This window comes from Anneissia japonica, unplaced genomic scaffold, assembly GCF_011630105.1.
Source record: "Anneissia japonica isolate Jap-2015-1 unplaced genomic scaffold, ASM1163010v1 scaffold3474_len973312_cov172, whole genome shotgun sequence".
NCBI classification, from domain to species: Eukaryota; Metazoa; Echinodermata; class Crinoidea; order Comatulida; family Comatulidae; genus Anneissia; species Anneissia japonica.
The window spans coordinates 473,372-496,505 of NW_022747780.1; the positions used below are offsets into that span (position 1 = coordinate 473,372).

Consider the following 23,134-nt stretch of genomic DNA (forward strand, 5'->3'; position numbering starts at 1 on the left):
CTGATTTATGTAGTATAGCCTACTTTCGTTGATCTCATATTGAGAATTCATGGTCGAACGTGCGCGCGTTGGCAGTTGGATCATTAACGGCGATAGTGGCGTCACACGAGGGACAAACTGACAAAATGATGCGTGCATAATTACACTTTACGTACTTTACACACGAACATTAAATTCATACTAAATTTCATGATAACGATGCCAATGGGAAAATAAGCATATATATATATTACAGTATATATACTGTCTCTTATACACATCTAGATGTGTATAAGAGACAGTATATATATCGGTAAGGTATGCGATTTGTTTCGCATTATTCATGTGCAAACGAGAATATAGATAAAAATGACTTCTGCAACTGTTTTTACAGAAGGATTGTTTCGTTAACATTACTATATAGTGTATACTTTTATTAGCTGATAATGCACTAATATTTATGATATGTATGGTAGTACATGGAGCGTTTTACAAGTTCCTAAAGCCTGCCAATCAAAACAGCTGAAATTAAAACAGCCAGTTTCATTCGGGTATCACTGTCATCCGTCGAGTATGTAAATTGCTAAAAGCAATTAAAAAACTACTAATAGCAAAGTAACAGTCAAAGCTAGTCAAACGTAGTGTGTACTCAACGTGACGTCACCAGTAAATGCTTCGAATGTGAACGCACATGATCCTGCAAAGACAAATGATTGTAAATGGATGAACAAGTCGGTACCGTACTCTCTAGTCGGCACTCCATGAAACTACTTCAAAGCCTTCAACGACTGCTGGTGATATGGTTACATTAATGATCCAATAAGTGATTTTATTCACATACACTTCGTCTCCATGAATACCAGAAAAGATATTGGTATTTCTCTCATCTAAAGTGCAATTAACACATGAGTAACATGCCGCGTGATAGTAACGAACCCAGGCAACGGAGAAGTCACTGGCTATTTTGTGCGAGACAATTTAAAGCAACTATGTTTGCATGTACGAGTAGACACTCAAATCAGTGGTTTAACTATGAGTAATATTTCATGAACTAGAATTATAATCCATAAGCCATTAGCTAATTAACATGCCCGAACAAGTTAATGGTCATTTTCAATATGAAATAGGGCGAAAACAATTTTTAGTGTTTATACGTCATGCCTCAGCTGAATTATAGGCCTATGCATTATTGTCACACAGTATCAAATCAGCAGTATTATTATATATTCAAATGTATCATTAATATCAGCAGAGAACAGACAATGATGTAGATCCGTAATAGGCCAAATCCTGGTTGGACAAGCCACCACATAAGTAAGTATCATGACTTGCTTAAAAATATGTTTTGGAGATCCTGTATTGTCATTTCAAAAGAATTCTTCCATGCTTTCTGACTTACTTCGGGTACTAGTGCCTTAATTATGATATTAATTGCATCCAATCGAATTCGGATTCAAACAAAGCCACCAGATTGGCCCAGTTGGTCGACTTTTGCATTTACAGTAAAGCAAAAAAAAAAAAAAAAAAAAAAAAAAAAAAAAAAAAAAAAAACGAAAAAAAAAAAAAAAAAAAAAAAAAAAAAAAAAAAAAAACTGCGATAAAAATTAAACTATGGTACACCATTTCAAAACCACCACAACAATAATCTGATGTTGTATAAGACACCGTTCCAAGTTTTTAAATAGAAACACTCAGTTTGCAGAAATGCTCAACGCTGTTATTCGGTAACACAATGCTTTTCGAAACTGAAATGCTACTAAGTTAAGTGTTATTCCACTAGACAGAGGATAAAATTGATGGATATCTCCCACATAGTCAAAATTAATTTTGAAATGGAAAAAGCACGGGCTACATAATGTTCACCCATAATTAAACGAGCTAAACAACACCAGTTTCATAAAAAGGAACATAACTATTTACGAATCATGTTACATCAGGGAAGGAAGACAAATTATAGCCCTACCAAAACAAATTGAATAAACTTCTAAGATTTAAATTGGACAAGAAAACCTTAGCACGAATCTCTGGAGGATATTTAAAAAGATGATAATTTCAAAAAACTCTTTGATTGCTTTCTATCACAGACTTATCAATTACGATTTACTGCCGCGACCAATATTGCCAATCTGTCTACACACAGACTCTTGGCAGGAAATCAGCTTTAGCTGTCAGAGAAACCTTGAAGAATTCACCGGTAATGATCTAACCTAGTACCTAGGTCTAAAGAAGGAAGACCGCAAAGACTAATCAAATATTGGTGCCAGCTAGGAGGAGATGTGTACATATTACAGTTTTGTTAAACATTAATTTATTAAAAAGAATGTGGTCAAAAGCCAACTTAATAATCTTAAACATGAGAAAATGGCTGTCAATTAAATCAGCCATAATTCTACTAGGCTATATACCTGCAGTTGAAAATTGTGTTGTTACTTTTATAACTACAATTGTTTTGCCAAGAGACGGTTGTCAAATCCAAAAGTCTACCGACCATTCTCGAACGGCAAGTCTGACTCTGTTTGTTATGTTAGGCCTAATACAAAATGTTAACGTTTTGTTCTTAACCCAGGGCCCTGGGTTCAATTTCTATCACGGTAACAGGATTTTTTCTCAAGACCAAAAAACATCACTCCCTAAACCACATAATGACACTTAGTTTATGTAGAGAATATTGTGTTTATGTTTGCCTTAAGAAGGAATATGCCACTTTGAATAGTGACTAGTTCATTCCTAGGAAATCCTTGGTCTTCGGCGTAAAAATAAATAAATAAATAAAACACAACAGAATATAATATTTCTTACCATTAAATTTACGGCTGTTCACTATGGTTGGTGTTCCCCAGCATACTGAATAAGAACGCGACACCAATTCAGAACACCTGATTTTACGAACAAAAAGCAGATCGTAGATTTGTTGGTAGCTTGTGTCAACCCTTTTCTCGGTTGACAGTTGGTTTGTCATTCGAATGTACTTGCCTCTTTCAAACCCCTGTCAAAGTAACGAGGTTTTCTATCCAAGATGTCAATCTGTGGCAAATCCACATGACGACCAGTTGATTTTGAATGTGTTGACACTTCCGAAAAAGATGAACTAGGTTAGCCATGCAATAAAAAACGAGTCTTTACTTTCTTAGTTATTTCTGATTCCCAATGTAAGCCTGCTTACATTGGCCTGAAGTTGTATGCCCTTGGCCAGATGGTAGATAGAACCATGCTATAATTCTTCGGTGACCTAAGGCGACACTAAAAACTTTCTCACAGTGCGTGATGTCTGAAACCGGCAATGGTGAATATCTTTCTCTTCTGTTTGGATTGTCATGCTTGTTTTGTTTTTTTCTATTAGTCACAGGCTTCCAATAATCTATGGTCTGCATTTTAGTTTTTTCTATTAGTCACAGGCTTTCAAAAATCTATGGTCTGCATTTTGGATAATTTTTCTTAGGATCACGTGCCCTGTGTAGCTTTCTTTCAGCCATTTCCAGTCAATACACCAGTTGTCTTCACTCTAGAGAGCCAAAACTCATGGAAGTTTTTACTCTGTAGAGTGTAACAGTGCCGTCCCATAGGAACACTGCAGAAAATATTATTCATGGTAGAAAATATTCTCGTGCTTTTGTGTTTTGGAAACAAAAACATACTGTTTGGTCACTCTTTTATAGATTGTAGAACTACCAAGTGGACTGCCATAGGCCTAACTTAAATGAAAAAATAATTTAGTCCGAGCATGCTCGACATAAGTATTGGTACAAAACAACATAGTTCGAGAATCAACAAGATTTCTTCCACAAATACGTGCATTTACCAGCTCTAATAATTACGTAGGAAAATCTATCTAGCTATTGTCAAAAATAAAATGTATGGTAGACCTACTGATAAATAATTATTGCTCATCATACTGGGTAGTTATCTAAATCTATGTAGATACTCATAACGCCTGTTCTGCACCATCTGGATGACGACAGGGGCTTGAGATAAACCATTACACTGGGGTAACCCCCTACTCGTCTCGAAAGATGTACTGGGTTCTTTATAGTGCACATGAGTCATTGTGTACACTGGGCCTACGGTTTATAGTCCTTATCCGAGAAGACGTGCTTCACCTCCAGAGCCATAGGCGAGCGTGGCGTTCGAAACAGCACCGATATTATGGCTGTAGGTTACTTGCCCCTGCCTTAACCGCTCGGCTTCAGTAAAGCACTGCTGTATCAGAACTTGTACCTTTCCTAAATTGTTTCGAAGCGCAAGCAAAAATGATTTCTGAATTAAATCAAATATAAGTTTTCTCGTTAATTTTTGCACTTTAATTCCGTAAATAACAATGAAGGTTTCTTACAGAAAACAGAGACATTATACCAAAGAAAAACATTAATAATTTTCCATTAAAATACTAATTGTTGAAGATTACGTGAAGCCACGTTAATTATTGTCTTTGTAAACATAGTTATGCTTGAGTTTTAAAATCACCATTACTGTTTCTTTTTACAGTGGATTTAACGACGCACGTGAAAGGCAGAATTGTATTCTATTTATACCACAGTCACCAACTTACTGGTTAGATATCCATATCAAAATTTAAAAGTACAATTTTCACCGTGAAACCAAGCAAGTATACGTCACAAACAAGCTTCGGGTCACGTACATCAAAGAATCAGCCTTTAGGCTCGTCCAACAAAAAAGCATAATACATTTTTAAATAAAAATTATTATTCAATATCATTCTATCTGTATTGGCTAAGAGATAACGCAATCGGATGGTTCACCGTTATGTTTCATCTTTGGTCTACTGCTGCGTCGAATCAAACTGCGACTGCGCGCCATATCTTTATCAGAAACCCTGAATTTGCCATCCCGGTGTTTCGATTTGTATCCATACTCACTCATCCGCCTCTTGAGTACTGGGCTCAATTCTCGGGCAGCTGGAATTTTAGCAAGCTCAAGAAGCTTTTGAAAGATGTCCAGAATACTTTGGTTCTCTTTTGCCGATACCTCTAAATGTGCACAATGCCAGTTTTCATTTATTGTTATATCGTTCACCTCTCCCTCGTCAACGCGACGGCCAATCGCTATGTCCAACTTATTGCCGACAACCACAACTGGTATCTGATCGTAGTTGGATCGTTGCTCTCGAATCTGCTCGTAAATCTTACGAACCTCCTCAAAAGATCGCCGATCATCGATAGCATATACAAGAAGAAACGCATGCGCAGTTGATATAGATAATCGTCTCATGGCCGGGAACGCCATCGCCCCGGACGTGTCAAGAATATCGACTTTGATATTGTGGCCGTTTACTGTGTATTCCCTACAGTGCAGGTCCTCGACAGTTTCCTTGTACTTCGATTCAAATTTCTTTTCTAGAAATTGTGAAATTATAGAGCTTTTTCCAACTCTCCCAGCTCCGAGGACAACAACCCGGTACCGCTCGTCGGAATCTGACATGATTCAATCCTCCGTAGAACAATGGATGTGATTATTACCGTATTTCTAACAATATCTCGTAATACACAATGCAATCGTATTGTCTATACGATCGTTCTACTTTATTTTGTTAGTTTTACATGCAAAACTGCCAACTGCTATAATAATTACTCGTTCACAATACAATTCTATCGTTTCTTATTTTATCCAGTTGATGCCATACTGAACATTCCTCTTATTATCTGTCGAAGGCTTTGATTGGCTCCCATCCCTGGCAGTGGAGCAAAGGCAGGTGGAACACGACTGAGGTGGAGATTTTCTTTGGCGAGATCACGTGTTCATGGTGATATTAAAGCTGTGAGATAAAAGAGAGAATATTGAGAGTAACAATGCATTGTTAATTATTAATCGAAGCATCACCTCGACGGTTAATTTTAGTCATGAAAGTACTATTATGTTTTCGCTCGTTTAAATTGATCACGATGTTTATCGAAAGTATAGTATAGGCCTACCGCAGTGGAATTGTTATTTATTTATAAGAAATAATTTGTTCATTATACTTTGCGTCGACTTCATTTCCTGTTACATCATATGGAGAGCTGTCGTGACAAAATGAGTATTGCGGTACAATAAAATGAAAAATGAATTATTGATATATTTAAGTAGATGACTATATAACCTTTATTTTGGTTTTTGAATCAGGTTCCTATGTTAAATACAGCTAGAGTAAGACCATTTTCCAAATTTAAAAAAAAAACATACTTTAGAGAAAATCGCCTCTAAAGATCGATAACCAACCGATACATTTTGTGTTGGGTTTCCTATCGATTTTACAAAATGTGCCTCTAAAACATTGTTACCATGAAATATACATACTAAACTAAATCAGAAACATTGAAAGCCTATTATTGTCAAAATATTCCAAATTGACCTGGCGTACCACAAAACTCATTTTGTCTATATGATGTAATAGGACATTAAGTCAACCCAAAGTATAATGAAACAAATTATTTCTTACAATGAATAATAATTCCTATGCTGTAGGTATTAAATTTCAATTAAATCAGGTGATTAAATTACAATTTTTAATGCAATTTGGTCCCAAAAAGTCACTTCCACTGAAAAATGATACCTTCAAACTTTAATCAGACGATCATAGATTCATAATTATTCATATTGTACTAACAAAATATAATAATGTATTACCTAAACAAAGGAAGTATGACAGAAATGTCATTACTGTCTTTCTGATACAGATTTCTCATCGAAATATATATAAATAGTACATATCTATCGGGGGTATTCATGGCATCGTTAATTCACGTAGTAATTTTTTCTAAATGTTTTAATGATTTATTATTTTATTCGTTAAATTGGGTCAACTTATTTTTTTAAACCCAGTTTTTGTTTTACGTGTATGTATTGAACTAGTAAAATGCATTGAATTAAATTCATCATGCGTGTATTGTATAGTAAGCACAGGCCCTATATAAAGACTGATTCACACTTAATAAATTTAGACGCGTTACGCAAAAGCTGTATACGCCTACGCCAGCCACAGGCATGTTCAGACTCAATGGGTTACGCTAGGTAACGCAAGTGCCAGTAATAATACACAGTCACTGAGATACGATAATCGAACTAACCGCCTCTAGCGTGCGTCATTGAGTTAACGACAGTCATGAGTCAATAATTCACGCAGTTACGCTAAGGATTAACGTGAATCCGGCGTTAGTTACACATGGCGTATCTAGTCTGGGGGTTTCGACGATTATGCATGATACGCCCGGTTTAAGATACGTCGGGTTTTAGTTACGCCTGGTGTATCTCAGGTGTGATCATAACCATACAGCCGCGGTTTTGCGTTTGCGTCAAATCACTAGTTGTGTGATAGTGTGGGTGTGTCAATGAGCCAATCGTATGATGATACGCTCAGCATGTTTTACAAAGAACCAAAACCGATTAACGTACATCCAAAATTATGGACAAAGAATTATACGTCAAACCACGAAGTGTTAAAGCGATATTTGTTCATAGCTATATATGCTCATCGCTAATATCATTCAATTAAAATAAATATAAATATCGAATAATTAATGCAAAATTAAAGTTAATCAATAAAGGTACGAGTCGAGCTGTTGAGCCTAGCAGCATTTGCATTTACATATTCACAACTGACTTTAGTATTTCCCGTAAAAATCACAAGCATGGAATGACAGATTTTGCTATATTTCAGTTACTCGTGCGAACAGGCTTACGGCTTCAGAGGCACTGGCCGAGTTTGCCGTAAATTCTTCGCATTTCAACTAATACCCGTTTTAAATAAAAACGAAAAAGGCCTTGCCAGCGTTCAATATAATTTACTAGTTCGCAGAGAAAATCACTTTTTATTGACAACGTTCAAGCACGTAGTAGAATTATATATTACGATAAAGAAATATTAACAGAGCGATGCGATACCTGCGAGGATTAGTTTCAATATTGCATTGAGACAAAATATTTAAAAAATGGAATATACAATAATATATGTATACATTAGTCATTAATAGAAAGGTAGGCTTACAATGATATTAGAATATCTTTTCGTTATAGTCAATTTGAATAAAAATAATGGCATCGTCCACAAAGACCCTGCATTTTCAATATTCGGACAAAAGGCAGAGTTAAGCACTCCAGCATTTAATAATAATAATAATAATAATAATAATAATAATAATAATAATAAAAATAATAAAAATATTAATAATAATGAAATAATGATAAATAATAATAATAATAATGATAATAATAATGATAATAATAATAATAATAATAATAATAATAATAATAATAATAATAATAATAATAATAATAATAATAATAATGATACTGATGATAATGGTTACGATAATGATGATAATGATTATGACGATGATGATGATGATTTTAATAATTTTATGGATAGGGATAGGCCTATTATCTTTATCTTGCAATAGCACATTCTGAATTCTTATTGTATTACATTAAGATAAAGTATTTAACCATTCATTGTTAATACTGTATTATAACTACTGCGTGTCTTATGATTTTAATATTTATCTACTTCTACATTAAATTTATATCTGGCCATTCACTGCTCCCGGCGGTCTCAGCCAAAACGACTCTCTGGAGAACGAAACACCGCAACGCGCGCTCGACGGATCATGTTTTTAATGACGATCCGTTTAAACTTGGTTTACATATAATTGCTACACGCAATCGACGACAGCTTTCGGTGATGCTGATTGGTCGGTCGAATCGGGGAGCCTTCCCGATTGGATCGGGTACTGTTACGCAATATAAAACCTGGTTTCCTTAAAATCGCTACACTGCTGTCACTGCAGCGTTTTTAGTGCAATAGTTGTACTGCGTAGCAAACCCGATGCAATCGGAAGGCCCCTGATTCGACCGACCTATCAGTATTACCGAAAGCTGTCGGCGATAGCGTGTAGGGATTTTATGGAAAAAAAGCTTAACGATTGCGCTGAAAACACTGTAGCGACAGTGTAGCGATTTTATGGAAACCACTCTTTAGATTGCCACCGAAAATCAGCAGAAGACGCCGCGTCGTTTAGCGCTCACAAGAGTAAATACGTGGCTTAAGGTTTACACCTGTATATTCATCAAAAATAATTGGAACCATGCTATCGCCTCCTGCACATTAATTTTCACCTTGTAATAATAGTTACGATGATTACTACAGTACTAGATAATTAAATATTTACTGCAAGAAAATATAAACAAACGATATATGTAAAATCTAATATAGGAATTGTGTCAAAATAATATGGTATCGTGGTGCGGTAGTAACAATTACGCTTTATTTTAAAAACTAATTAAATAGTTGATTGAGGAAACCATCAGGTATTGTTTTTCTGCACCAACACTCAACACAAATACTCTCCGGAATTATATCACTCGAATTCATCACAATAAAATGATTCACTTGGATTAATTTGCTACAAAAATGACTATAACAATCCCACAATGCAACAGGAGCTTAAGCCTCGACCGATGGTTTTCTTGAAAAAGATCTTCGAGTAGGTCTTGCTTGATAATAATATTTTTCCCAGGGTCGTCCAGGGTCGACTTGTCCAGGTATCTCATGGTATCCAGGTATGTCGCTTTGATGTTGCGTCGCAGGGAGTTGGAACCGAAGAATTATAATGCTTAATCATTTCAGCGGTAATTGAAAAATACGTATGGTTTTCAAAAGTTGACATTGTAAATGACATACGTTGATTCCATCATTATGAGTGATGGCGGTAACTTCTAAAGAAATACTTGATATGCGAAACAGTTAAAAGTCCTTGAAATAATGTATGGTCAGTATGGAGTTTATGAAATTTATATCTATGTAGACCTATCCGTGGTGACATACCAATAAAAAACACTTTTACTTCTATTGCTGCTGCTACTACTACTACTATAGTTAACGCTGCTCCTACTAGTTCTGCTGCTGCTGCTACTATTGCAGCTGTTGCTATAGCTGCTACTACTGCTGCTGCTGCTGCTGCTACTGCTACTGCTACCACCACTACTACTACTACTACTACTACTATAAATGCTGAGGCTACTAGAAATACTGCTACTACTGGTGCTACTACTCATCATCATCTTCGTCTTCAACATCGTCTTCATCTTTATCATCACCAATACTACCACCACTACTACCTCCACCACCACCACTACCACCATCAAAATTTGTCAATATTCATCAGCATGTTGAGCTTGAGTTTTCTCGTATATCTCTCCTGTAAACATTCCTATTTTATTGAAATACGGTTAAATCAAAAATCTATGCCTCGACTTAGCTGCAAATGCTGCAGTAATTACTGCGTACTGGCTCTATGCACATAACCCTTACGAGATTCTAATACCAAGTTTATCTGTAAAGTTAGTCTTTAACAGTTCATATTTTACCGGTATTAATGTAGTGGTCTTTGTTGCCGTCTACGAGATAGAATAAAAGACATTACTAATATACAATAAGCTGGAGCTCTCCCTCGTGAGCACGCTGGGGATTAAAGGAAGATAACATGCTCATCGTCATCACTGCACTGAAGAATCATAAATTTTATACTAATAACCACCGAGCTACAGTTACTTGTTTAAAGAGGATTCACGCAAAGCGAAAGATATTTTACATCAAACATCTATTCAAAATATTATCTTAGTTTGCTCAGAACAACAAACATTGAGAGTGAAGATTGAGTTTTTCTAAACAAAACGTTAAACTGTGGTGAGCAAAAAATTTTGAATTGTTTTCCTTGTCTATAAAGTAACTTATTGCCTTTCAACTGATAAGTAGAATAAGTTTGTTATCATCTATGATCACTAGTGTGTAATATTTTAACATATAGTTGCTGGTTAATTTTTTTTCAAACCATCGGATGAAATTTTGATAAGTTAGACGTCATTTCACAGGATGACGTCGTAGTGGCGAGTATAATACAGTCCGTCAGTCACTATAGTGCATAGATGCGCATATGTGTCTACGCATTGTATCAATAACAAGATGGCTAGACAAGGGTGTTTCCATTCTGAAGGCATAAAAAAAATAACGCTAGCTTAAAAATATATATTATGACATTAGCTCACAATACGCTATTTTCCAAACTGGAACACTATTGTGTTCAACAGTGGATCTCTTAATCATTGTTCCAATTATTTCGTACAGTGTGCTATTTCAGTGATTACCTCTATAATATGTGTTTCTAAACTAGAATTAATGGTTCTCGTAAAGATAATATTGATTTTTAAATAATTGTATGCGTCTTTATTATGGACTCTTTATTGCCGCACACGTCTTACAAACTACTATCACTGCCAGAAGCATCTACGTTACAGTATATTTGATAAAGATCTAAGTTACATTAACACGCCACGAACAATAGTTTGATATTATAATGACTAATAACAAAATGCATAAATATTAAATTTAATAAAAAATATCCATACTTTCACGTTCCTCATTATAAACAAGTTGCATACTCAAGGCGAATTACCATCTCGGTATATTAACGGGTGTTTCATTATTTTATCATTTACAACTTTGAGACCCAACTTTGAGACCTGAAAAAGTCGGCTTGGTTTCGGTGTTTGGCCTCCAATTAGGGGGTTAACTTTGATTGAAGAAGATTGTAATTTGGTTTTTTTTAAATTGGTCTCGAATTAGAGGAGTCTCAGAAACTTAACCATAGTCTATGTGGTTGCTACACACGACTGCTAAAACACATTCTCAATATTAATTTTGAAGAACTTGTTACTAATGAGCAACTATCGATATACCACCAATTACTTAAACACTTACAAAACGCAGATTACTAAAATTCTCATGTTATTGTTACAGAAGATATCATCCAGGATATTGTTCTGGCAACCTGCACATGGTCAACTTAAAAGAGGAAGGCCATGCTTGACATCAACTAGAAAAAGATACTAATTTACTACGGCCAACCCCCCCCCCACCCGTCGGGGAGAAAAACCACAATTCGTCGGTAAGAAAAAAAAATCACTCTAAAATCGATTAAATAAGCATTTGAACCCCCTAAATTGTTATATTTTTTAGGGACGCTCGACCACGCCCACTTTTTTCTTGTCTGGGACATCAGCACCCCCCTCCCCAACCGGTCGGGCACCTTGGCAACCCCCGTCGGAGAAATCCTGGCGCCGCCACTGGTTGGATCGAAATGGATGAAAGGCAGTTGTAAAAAATTCTTGATTGATGATTTATATATATTATATGATGGTATTGAAAATACATTGCTTTTTGCTTATCATGTAACAGGGTGCTCCCGACATATACACATGTATATCTAGTGATTGCTTGATATTTATTTATAGGCCTATTCTGTCTTTAAAGTGTATTTTATACTGCATAACTTTAATAATTGACTTTTTACTACCAAAAACCCTAAATTGTAAGTGTCACATTGGACAATGAAATTTATCTCATTTCATATTAGGTAAAATCAAAAATAGGTTGCTCTTTTCACAATAAATACTAAGTAGACCTACTGGGACAGTGTAGAGCACGATGATGAAGCTCAAAATATCACATTCAGGTATACTCTATTTAATCAAATTGACTAACAAGTAGCCAAAGCCTGAAACCGTAGTCTTACATTATTAAAAATTAAAATATCAATAGGCTGTAATGAGGTGTGTGATCGTACCTAGATTTTTCTAACGTAATGTTTATATATTCAGTTAGACGGTAGTTATCAAAGAGTAATATTTGAAAGTTTATTAATTTTGGCGGTTTACAGGAGTGTATACGCTGTGGTACACGTTCCGCATGCATTACTCAGTTGGCTGCAGCCCTCGAGGAAATCTGCACCGCTTTTCCCTCATAGAAACGTTCAAAGATAGGACCAATTACCATCATCTAATCATAACAGTCCCAGTTTTTCAATGTGTCAAAAAATACATTATGCATTAACGTATTTAGCTATCGTTTTGATTAAAGCCATCATTTTCAAGTGAGCCACTTAAGTGTAGATTTAACTCATTAAGATTATAATTATTTTACTAATTGCATACTGCCGCTATTCTTATCATCTGGAATCGTGATAAAAGGGCAGCTGAAGATGATTCGATGCGGGTAATTTTTTGATCGATGAAAGTAAAGCTATCTAGGCAAGGCAGAAGCCGTAACGACGCACGTTTCTGGAACAACGCAATCGGTGGGAAACGAGACATTATTTTCGCAGAACGTGCCAGTTTGTGTTGTCAGTATTTTAGCAAGTCGTTCATTAATTCACATAGACAAATTAAATCAGCATAAACGTTCACATAGACATCTGTTAACACCGTTAGTAGGTCGATAATTTGTTAACTTCGCTAATATAACTAAGCGCCGATGCTCTTTTAGTAATTGTTGTTTTTTTTTTCTGGTTTCACTTCTTTCTGAAAGACTAATTATTATTGAAAAGATTAACTACCTGAGGTTGGTATTCAGACAATGGACCTTTCCCGAAAGTCAATCAAACTTAACAACTGACCAATCAGAATAGTGCCAGGAATACGCGAGCGTCCAGCAACCCAAAAGATTTCAGAAGTTAAACACAATATCATCCTAGCCAAGCAAAATTTAAAAATATTTTTTGAGTTTAAAGTTTACAAGACACCACATTGTTCTGAGGTCAAAGCAACATCAAAATAATTAAAAGTAGCCCAAAAATCATAGCCATCATTATGACATTGAGCTCAGGGAAACACTAAGGATTCAGCTCCATTTATAACAATATACAATTTGATATCATTATACTAGAGTGAATAAAAAGCATTAGAAGAATTTTAAAGTGAAATCATTGCCACACGATCTTCTGGATTTTAAGGTAACTTCATAACTTTGGAAGACCAGGGAATAATAGGAAAAAACGAAATTATCGACTGTATTAAATTTCAGCGACTGGAATGGAGATGCCAGTGACATATCTTATTTTGACATCGAAAATGGCGTTTATGATTGTTTTTTTTTATAGACGAATTAAGTATGCAGGAGAAAACGTAGGCCTACGGTATAGAAATCCTCATCAATAGAACAATCTTTATTTGAAGGTTAGCTCTCGTGCCACTTGTCGCGACTCAGCTTCCATTTCTTCATTTCCATTGTATAATAACAATAATCGATGACATTGGCTGTTGCGTTAAACCAATCAGAAATTTACTTCATTTATCTGCTGTGACACTCATAATTTTGAACAGAAATTTCAACGATACTTAATGACAGATGGCTGTCATTTACAGCTTGGCAATCCTTTTAGCTCAAGACAGTGGCAGATAAGTTCCCGCGATAACCTTAAATAATGGAAGTGTTTCAAGATTAATTTGATACCGACACAATCGTCTGCACCAAAATCACTTAACGAAATGAAGTGCTCCGCAGCCTTTTGTCTGAGCGTATTGTATTCAAATCAATGAATTCTCCACAGATTAAATAGAAACCTTGAATCATGTAATAATATTTTAGGGCGTGACCGAGAACAGAGCCAATATGCCTAGGCCTATATTTCTAGTTGGCTCTCTGCCCGAGAAGTATAAATAGCGCCCTCTGGACTAATATTATGTCTTATAGTTATGCATTTTTTCCTTAAAATTTAACTCATTTGGTATTATAGACAGGCTGCTTTAGTTGTTATGCACCACTGTTAACAATATTATTATTGCGCCTTTGAGAGAGAAACATAGAGCTATTATGCTTATTTCAACTCCATGAAGAGAAATGATCTCGTGGTATCTGGAATTTAATAGCGCCCTCCGAAGCATCACAATAAACTGAAGACGGATTTTTATTTTTACAGATATTATGAATAAATAAACAGACTCGTTTGTAAATAATTAATTCGACACATACAAAAGACTTAATATATTCATAAAATAAAGTAAACCTGTACCAACGACTATAACAAAAGAATATACATAAAACTACCGCGATAGATAAAATTATGTTTGTTTAAGTGTCCAAAATTCCGTCATTCGTATTCATATATTTATATAGCGTCTTTCTTTGTAGAATCTTTCAACTCATGGAGTGAAATGATCTCAGGAATTTAGTAGCGCCCTCTGAAGCATCACACGAAAACATGAAGACGGATTTTTATCGCGTACGGTTCATCGCTACAGATATGAATATGTAAAGACTCGTTTGTAAATACAAAAGACTTATATGTTCATAAAATACAGTAAACCTGTACCAACGGCAATAACAAAAGAATATGCATAAAACTACCTTGATAGATAAAATTATGTTTGTTTAAAGTGCAAGATTCAGTCAATTATTTTCATATATTTATATAGCGCCTTTCTTTGTGCAGACCGCAGTCGTCATTGAACAAAAAATCTGTTTGAGAACCAGTTCAAAGTTTGTGTAGTAAGTTAGTGGACAAATGAGATAACATTCAAAAGAACAAAAACAGCAATTCTAACGAGATTTTACAGAACGAAATTGCACTGAAACGCCGCAAATAAGCTCAATGTTTATCCAATATCCAGTAACCAAAACTATATAGAATGGCTTTTTATATACAATTGGTTATCGTTACATGGAAAAACAGCAAACCTCTGCGACAAAACAAGTGGTCGACATTAAGTTCATTTACCAATAACTAGTTCTTTGACTTGCAAACACAAACAGCTTGAATTTGCAAGTAAAATAGATTTTTAAATGCCAGAGGTTTATTAATAACAGTTTGTCGTGCTCGATGGATCTCAATTTTAAAAAGTGCCGTCGTAGAATGTCACTCTTGGTTTAACGATTTCCTCAATTTGGATTTTATTGCCTTACGGCGATTACATAAGCTTTAAGTTCACACTCGTAAAAATATAATTTGTCGATTTTCTTTTGAAAGGTTCAATGACCGAAATATTTTAAAGGAAAAAAAGTCTTTTACACTGGGTTCTAAAAAACAACCAGCGAAATACATAAAGAGTAATCGATTCTTGGTAATAACAGCCAGTGGCGTTATCAAAGAATATTAACATGGGGGCGAAATATTTTTAAAGATAAATATTTTTTATCATGGACTCTAAAAAAACAACCTGCTATAATATAAATTTTAATCGATTCGAGGTATAATAATATCCAGCGGCGTTATCCTAACATGGGGGCGAAGGCTAATTTAAGTGGTTTGATAATGTGAAGCGGTGGGTGCTCTGGCAAAATGTGGTGATATGAAGTAATTATGACTATCTTGAGCGTAGCTGTTTGCCTTTATGCAGATACGCCATTAGGTAGGCTAAATAATTCCCAATCTTCCCTATAAACTTCACGCCACAGATCTTGTCTGCAGGTTATTTAGTTTTGCCTAAAGTAAGGACTGAATCTGGTGGCAGATGGGGTAGGTCTACTTATAAATAATAAAAAAAAAAATCCGTCAACTTCTTCTGTGTCGAGAAAAATCAATTATACAACATATCGACCTTTTTTTCCTTCTGAGTCTGGCTTTAACATTTTTAGAAATTTCTTATTTTATTTTCGATCTCTTCTCATCACAACTTTATTTTCCCTTTAAGCCGGGCACCCACTGAGCCCGACGGTCGTCGGCCGACGCGATTCTATGAGGAACGCAACGCCACGACGCGCGCACAACGGATAGTTTATAATGACGATCCATTGAGACTCCCACCGACAATCAAGAGACGGTGTCGAGTCGTCGAGCGCACACATGTACAGGAGTTGGAATCATCGGGCGACTCGTACGACTGTCGTACCACGCAGTGAGTGCCCGACTTTAGGTGTATTGAGACTTGGCGATCTATTGAGACTGCCATCGACAATCAACAGGCGCCGTCGGGTCGTCGAGCGCGGAGCGCACACAGGGAGAGCGGAGGTGGATCCGTCGGCGACGCAGTGAATTCCCGGCTTTCGGCGCATTGAGGCTTCAGTTGCGCTCAAGTCTTACTACATTGCATTAACGTTCTCCACATCAGTGTCTGGCTTCTCTAACCTGTTGTAAGCTATATCGAATAATTATAATATATATATTTTATAGCTATAAGAGATACAAGCATGTAATCTGTTGGGATATTACTGGATATTGAAGCAAGTGCAATGTAGAAGGCAATAATGAAATTCAGCTCGCGAGATGTGATTGATTTAATGCGTGATCAGCATAACTGCTAAAATGCTCGCTGTACGGCATCGAGTATATATATATATATATATCTGTCTCTTATACACATCTAGATGTGTATAAGAGACAGACTTTATATAGGCCTATGTATATATATTTAAATTATGTTACCTGCGTAGCACCGTAAACACAATATAAACATGGGATACTTGAATAGGAACAAGATGTTATAATCGTATCAAGCATAGCCATTCAACAAAACGTTGGAAGGGCTTTGCTTGATACGATTATAACATCCTATTCAAGCACTGTTTTGAGCATTTATAGCCTACTATATATCCCTACATCTAAAAAAAATTAACATAATAAACCGCTCCTTCTTCGCTTCATCACAAGATATTGAAATGCACACTGCTTCGGCCGACCATTATTCTGCAACGCTACAAAGCGCACGCGATAGATCGTTTTCAAAATAACACAAAATAGTAATAGAGCGAGTCGAGCAATCAAGCGGAACAAAATCGTGGCCGAATTCGTCGGCTTACGCAATGTATCACTGCTCAAGCAGCAGACGCAATTCTATATGAGATCGCGACGTGACGATATTCTGCCCAGACAGCCCGCGACGGGTATCGTATTTGTCATTAAACGGGGAAGTGCTCACACAGAGCGCAGACGAATTCGTCAACCGACAAAGTGTGGGCCCCAGACGGAGCTCTCTTTGTGTCGGCCAACGGTCGTAAGATCATCGGCCGATGAATCCATCTCTGCACTCTGTGACCCCTTGACGACGCCGTCTGATTGCTGGGGACAACTAATCTGAGTGAGTCGCGCCTCGCCACGTTCAGTTCCATGGAATCGTATGTGCAGGGTTTAAAGATAGGCGGAAATTCAAATCCAACATCGCCAACGCTATAGTAAAATATTATAAACAATTTCACCAGAGAATTATAAAACAGGTGAAAGTATAACGTATCCATAATCATTGATCACGCACGTATGTACTTTAACACAAGCCAAGATTCCGGCCCAGAGTCCGAGATTGGTGTAAACGTAGCTTTCGTCCGTTTGCATAGCGTTAAGCTTGTTGCACTAGTAATTCAGGACGCGTTACTATTAAGCAACAGCGCTTACTACAACCAATCACCACAATCATAATGTGAGACAGAGACCAAGCATGCGCATTGGATCTTGACCAAACGCAGCTCAACTTTTCACAAGATAAAAAGAGAACGTCTCTAGTACCGTACGTGGTGAACCTAGTTGTAGATCAGGTATACGGGCACCTATCAAACGAATAGGACGTGACGGCTACTTTAACCGTGTCACCATAATAAGTAAATTACGTTCACGCGTTAACTAATTCGTCTGCTAAATTTAAATACGATAGCAATCACTTAAACGATGTTTTATTAATATTCGAAGCCTGGGCAGCCACCGACAAAGTTAATCAGGATAAAGCAATGTCGAACATGAAATATTTATAAGCTTGTCATGAATATGTATAAGCTGTGAATTTACCACTAGAAGTAGTGTCTAAAATCCGTGACATTGTGGAGAAGAGCACCCAAGTTCGTTAGGGACTCGGCAGGCATCATTATGGCGCCGGTTCGTCACGCCTGATACGGTACTGTTTTGGGAAAGTTTTTTATACATATATGTATAAATTACAACATGACAAAACAGCATTGAACGTAAATGTCCAAATCATCCTAGAGACTACAACGTAGGGTTCCATTCAAGCAATGGCTTACGGCTGGTTGTTGAATAGCATAACATATTTTTCCAATAGTTTCGTTATAATAATGATTTTAGATATTTTTAAATTGTCAAGAAGGAATTCAAAACCTCTAAAGAATCTTCTTTTAATCATTAATACATTTATATAACAATAATAATATTTAATGTTAATGTTAATAATTTTATAAAATATTATTTCATAATATAAATAATAATTGATATTGAATAGGCTTGCAGCGCAGCCCCGTAAACAAATAGATAAATGATAGCAGTGCTCAAATAGGAACATATGAAGTTACAATTGTAACAAGCATAGCCCTTCAACGAAAAGTTCCTTCTGTGTACAGAGACTCAATGACTATGTAAAGTGGTAAACCTAACACGTTCACCGATAAAAAAAAAATGAAAATTGCGATAGAATTCGATCGTAATTATTCCGAGTTCTTTTTTTTTAAAGTCCTCTTTTAATGCATCTCACAAATCATCTACTTGGCACGTGTCACAATTATGTTACATAAATATTCGCGAGGCCTTGTATATATAATACAGGAGCGGACGTTAATAGTTTTTCTTGATTAATATCAGAATAACCGTGGCGTGAAATTAGGAAGGGACTTCTGTGGTTAGTTGCCTCACGGGGTCCGTTATCTTCAGGCCTGGATGTGCATACATGAATACGGGAACATTTATCTTTTTCGTAGAAATATAGGTTAGAATCAAACTGAAGTTGAGAGGCCTAACTCTACAAACTGATGCATATATAGCATATATCCTAATATTATATATAGGCCTACAAACAGATAAATAATAACAGTGCTCAGAAAGGAACATAGGATAGGAAGAAATTATGAAAATTAAATCGTAATATCCGAGTTCTTTTTTTAAAGTTCATGCATCCCACAAATCATCTACATGGCACTTGTCACAATTATGTTACATAAATATAATTATGATATATATACACTAATTTTGCACAATTTGTTTGGATTTGCGCGCAGTTTTGAAATTGCTGCGCAGATATAGGCCTTGTTCATATGCCCGGCCCCTCCCTTTCCGTTGCAAATTTTACAATAAAATTAATCTCTTCGTTTTCTAATTGAAAACTGTTAAAATAAACGTATAATAGTCTTTATCACTAAGTTAATACTTGCTAATAGTACTTTTAAATGACATTTTCATCGGAAATTCTGAAAATTACCTTGAATTGAAGAGTACGGAAGTGATTTCCAAGATAATTATCTCGGAAAGATGGATTTCCGAAATAGTGTACGGTATCTTAAAAAGACGGAATTCCAAGTTTATCGCTGAAAGACGACAAGATTATTATTTTGGAAACCCGGACGGTCACATTAAGCTTCCAAAGAAGAGAATTATTTATGCACAAATACTCCAACAAAAAGCTAGCTAAGCATATCGATAATAAATTACAAAATAGGCCTACTTTATAAAACACGCCGTTGTGAAATCGAGAATTGCTAAATAAAAAAAAAAAATCAAATAATTTATCAAATTCAAGCACAGACTAAAAAAAAAAAAATTGCCAGCAGGTGATGAATAAGGATTTTCGTAGTAAAGCGTGGTTTCCATAAAATCGCTACTTAGTTGCTACAGCGTTTTCATTGCAGTTACGGGGTGTCGGCACTATGTCGGCGCCAATAGCGCAACGTGATTTTGGACTCAATCAGACTGCGACACGACGGAACGTTAACGCACACTGTTTTGGCGTCAATAGCGCAACGCAATTTCCGATTAAATGAGAACGAAACGCGACGACGGAAAGTATTCGTACACTGTATCGGTGTCGACAGACCAAAGCAATATCGAATTCAATATCCACGACGCAACGTTTTCAACCACAATCCGCTATATGGCGGCAATCGGACTAAGGACTAGCGCTGTGCCGCCTGATAAACGCTCGGAAAGCGCGAACGAATTCGTCGGCTTGCATGCAGCGTGCGCTAGGCTTTTATATAGTAGCACTCGATTTATTCAGGTTGTTGTAATTTACGAGTTAATCACAGTTGGATGAAAAGGATATATAGTATAAAACGACATTTAGAGATAACTGTTAGCGACCTGGAAGTGGCAGGCTAAAAGAAGAAGAAAAAAACCCAAAAAAACAAAACAAGATAGTCACGTGTCCAAGACCGATTATTACGAATTGGCTATTTCACAGTACGGTACCTGGTGTAATCAACGACATATTGATATTATGTAACACGAGACAAATAGAAGATACCCCTAGGGAACGGATACGTTTGCGGATTGTTTTCAACGATGTGTTGATCTAGTTGTGCCCAGCATCGTTTCTTCCCGCAGGGATCGTTTCCAAATTGCGTAAGTATATTTTAAAATTCAAAACGAGTATATTCTCTATTATCATTTTCATACATAATTAATGATCAAAATCAAACCGTTTTAATTTGATAGTGTTTATCATACGTTTGTTTTTCAATCATTCGATACGATGATACGCCCCCTCACACTATACATCTCGATGTTAATAACATTTAATCGGTTTTAAGTTAATTTTGAATTTTCGTTTAAGTATAACCCGCAGTATGCTTACTTTTTTTTGCCACAATCGAACTGACGATGCTAACTGGTAGTTTGCGAAACTGTTTACACCAAAAAAAAAAAAAAAAAAAAAAAAAAGCATATATATGGCCTACTTGTTTTACTTTAGAAGAAATCGTTCAAAAATAACTTTCTATTATTTTCATGAAACACAGGTATACGCGATATATTATTAAAACATCTCAACATATACCGGTTTTATATTTTGTTTTATCATGGGCCGTTTAGCTCACTATGTAGGCCTGTATTTTTCATTCAAAAATCGGAATGAAATTGCGCATGGTTTACCCAGCCACAGGTTAATTTAGATAAGGCTAGGTAAGTATAATTAACAAATGAAAAACTAACCGTTCATTAAGAAACAGGTGTTGGACAAGTTACATCTTAATTTCAACACGTGTTTTTTTTTTTAGTTCAGGTGTAGGCCTATCAACGTTTTCCTCAGCTAACAATTTCAAGTTAAAATAACGTTCTAATGATGTTAGAGTTTGCTAGTAAAATCGATTTTTGTGGAACCACATACAACGCAGACCCAAGGTAATTTCTGCTAAATAGTGGTAACTTCGCTGCAACGTCGTTTCCGTTATTTTCTGACGTCAACCTAACCAAAACATTCATAACGTTTTCGAATTTTATCAGGTTGGCTAAAACACAATGTATTTTTTTAATCACTACCCATCGGGCAGATCAATATATGACATTTGTTTTCAAAAAGGGGGCGCAGAGGGATCGCAGTTTCGGATTGCATTGCATTGCAAGCCTCGGGTGATAGGCCTAATGCCCGCACAGTGCAATGCAATAATGAATAGCATGGAAAAAAGCTAGTTCAATATTGCTGCGTTAAATTTAACAGAACTCCATTGATAATTCTTTGATACCAGCTGTATCTACAAAACTACACAATCTATAACAAATTTCGTCTATAGCGATTGATCTCTGCACAATCCGCTAAACACAGTAATGATTAACTTTTCTAAATCGTTTATCCAGACTTACCACCGAATTACCGGCTTTCTTTAATTCCAGAGTAGAGCTGCACTGAAATGATGCGAATGCCGAATAATAACTACGTAATTCAACTAAAACATCAAAATCATGTGTAAATCCGTACACCTTGAGTTATAGAAAACAACATGTGTCGCACAAACATCCAGTGAAGGAGTGTTGATCAATGCATGATTGTTTATGAAACCTTCTTTTTTAGATTCATTTGCAGTGCTGTACGCCGTGAGCAAAACGCGCACCAGTTCAACAGAATGACGAACTTCTTACCAGCACGATGTAGCGACAATCTCTGAGCTTGAATAGCGCGTTGGACTTTATAACCGCACAGAGCTGAGTTAAGTCTTTAATTCGCTATAGTAACTGTGAGCATAGGTGGCGTGTAATGGAAACCATGCATTGCATCGTGAGTTAAAAAGAAACATTTTTTTATTGAGTGAAATGGTATTACATCAAAAAAAAAAGAGGCAAACACAAGGCTAATTTGCGTTTGTGATTATTACGGAATTCAGATACACACATCTCCTTACAAACTCCACTTATTACCAAGGAAAATGTTATCTAGTATTATTAGCGTTAAAAAAATAAAATTGTCTATAGGCCTGTATATAGATATTAATGGAAATATCTAAAACGGGGAAAAAACTTCAAAGAACGGAAATTGTAAAAAGACATGAAGATGCATAAAAACATAGAAATTGTACGCGACATCAAAGAAACCGGAAATCATATAACAATATACTTTGCCGACACAATGTTGCATTGCTCTAAAATAATGTGTAAACGAGAGCTAGCAGCATTGATGACCAATGTATGTGAAGTAA

The 23,134-nt window shown here is 36.0% G+C and overlaps 1 protein-coding gene across 1 annotated transcript; it reads right to left on the reverse strand.

Moving 5' to 3' along the window:
- Positions 1-4,250: 4,250 nt before the first annotated feature.
- On the reverse strand, positions 4,251-22,613 carry LOC117120612 (GTP-binding protein Di-Ras2-like). The gene is made up of 2 exons (XM_033265645.1): positions 22,305-22,613; positions 4,251-5,749 (listed from the first exon to the last, which is right to left on the reverse strand). Exon 2 carries the CDS (start codon positions 5,413-5,415, stop codon positions 4,708-4,710), a length of 708 nt encoding a protein of 235 aa, XP_033121536.1. The 5' UTR covers positions 5,416-5,749; positions 22,305-22,613; the 3' UTR covers positions 4,251-4,707.
- Positions 22,614-23,134: the final 521 nt, after the last annotated feature.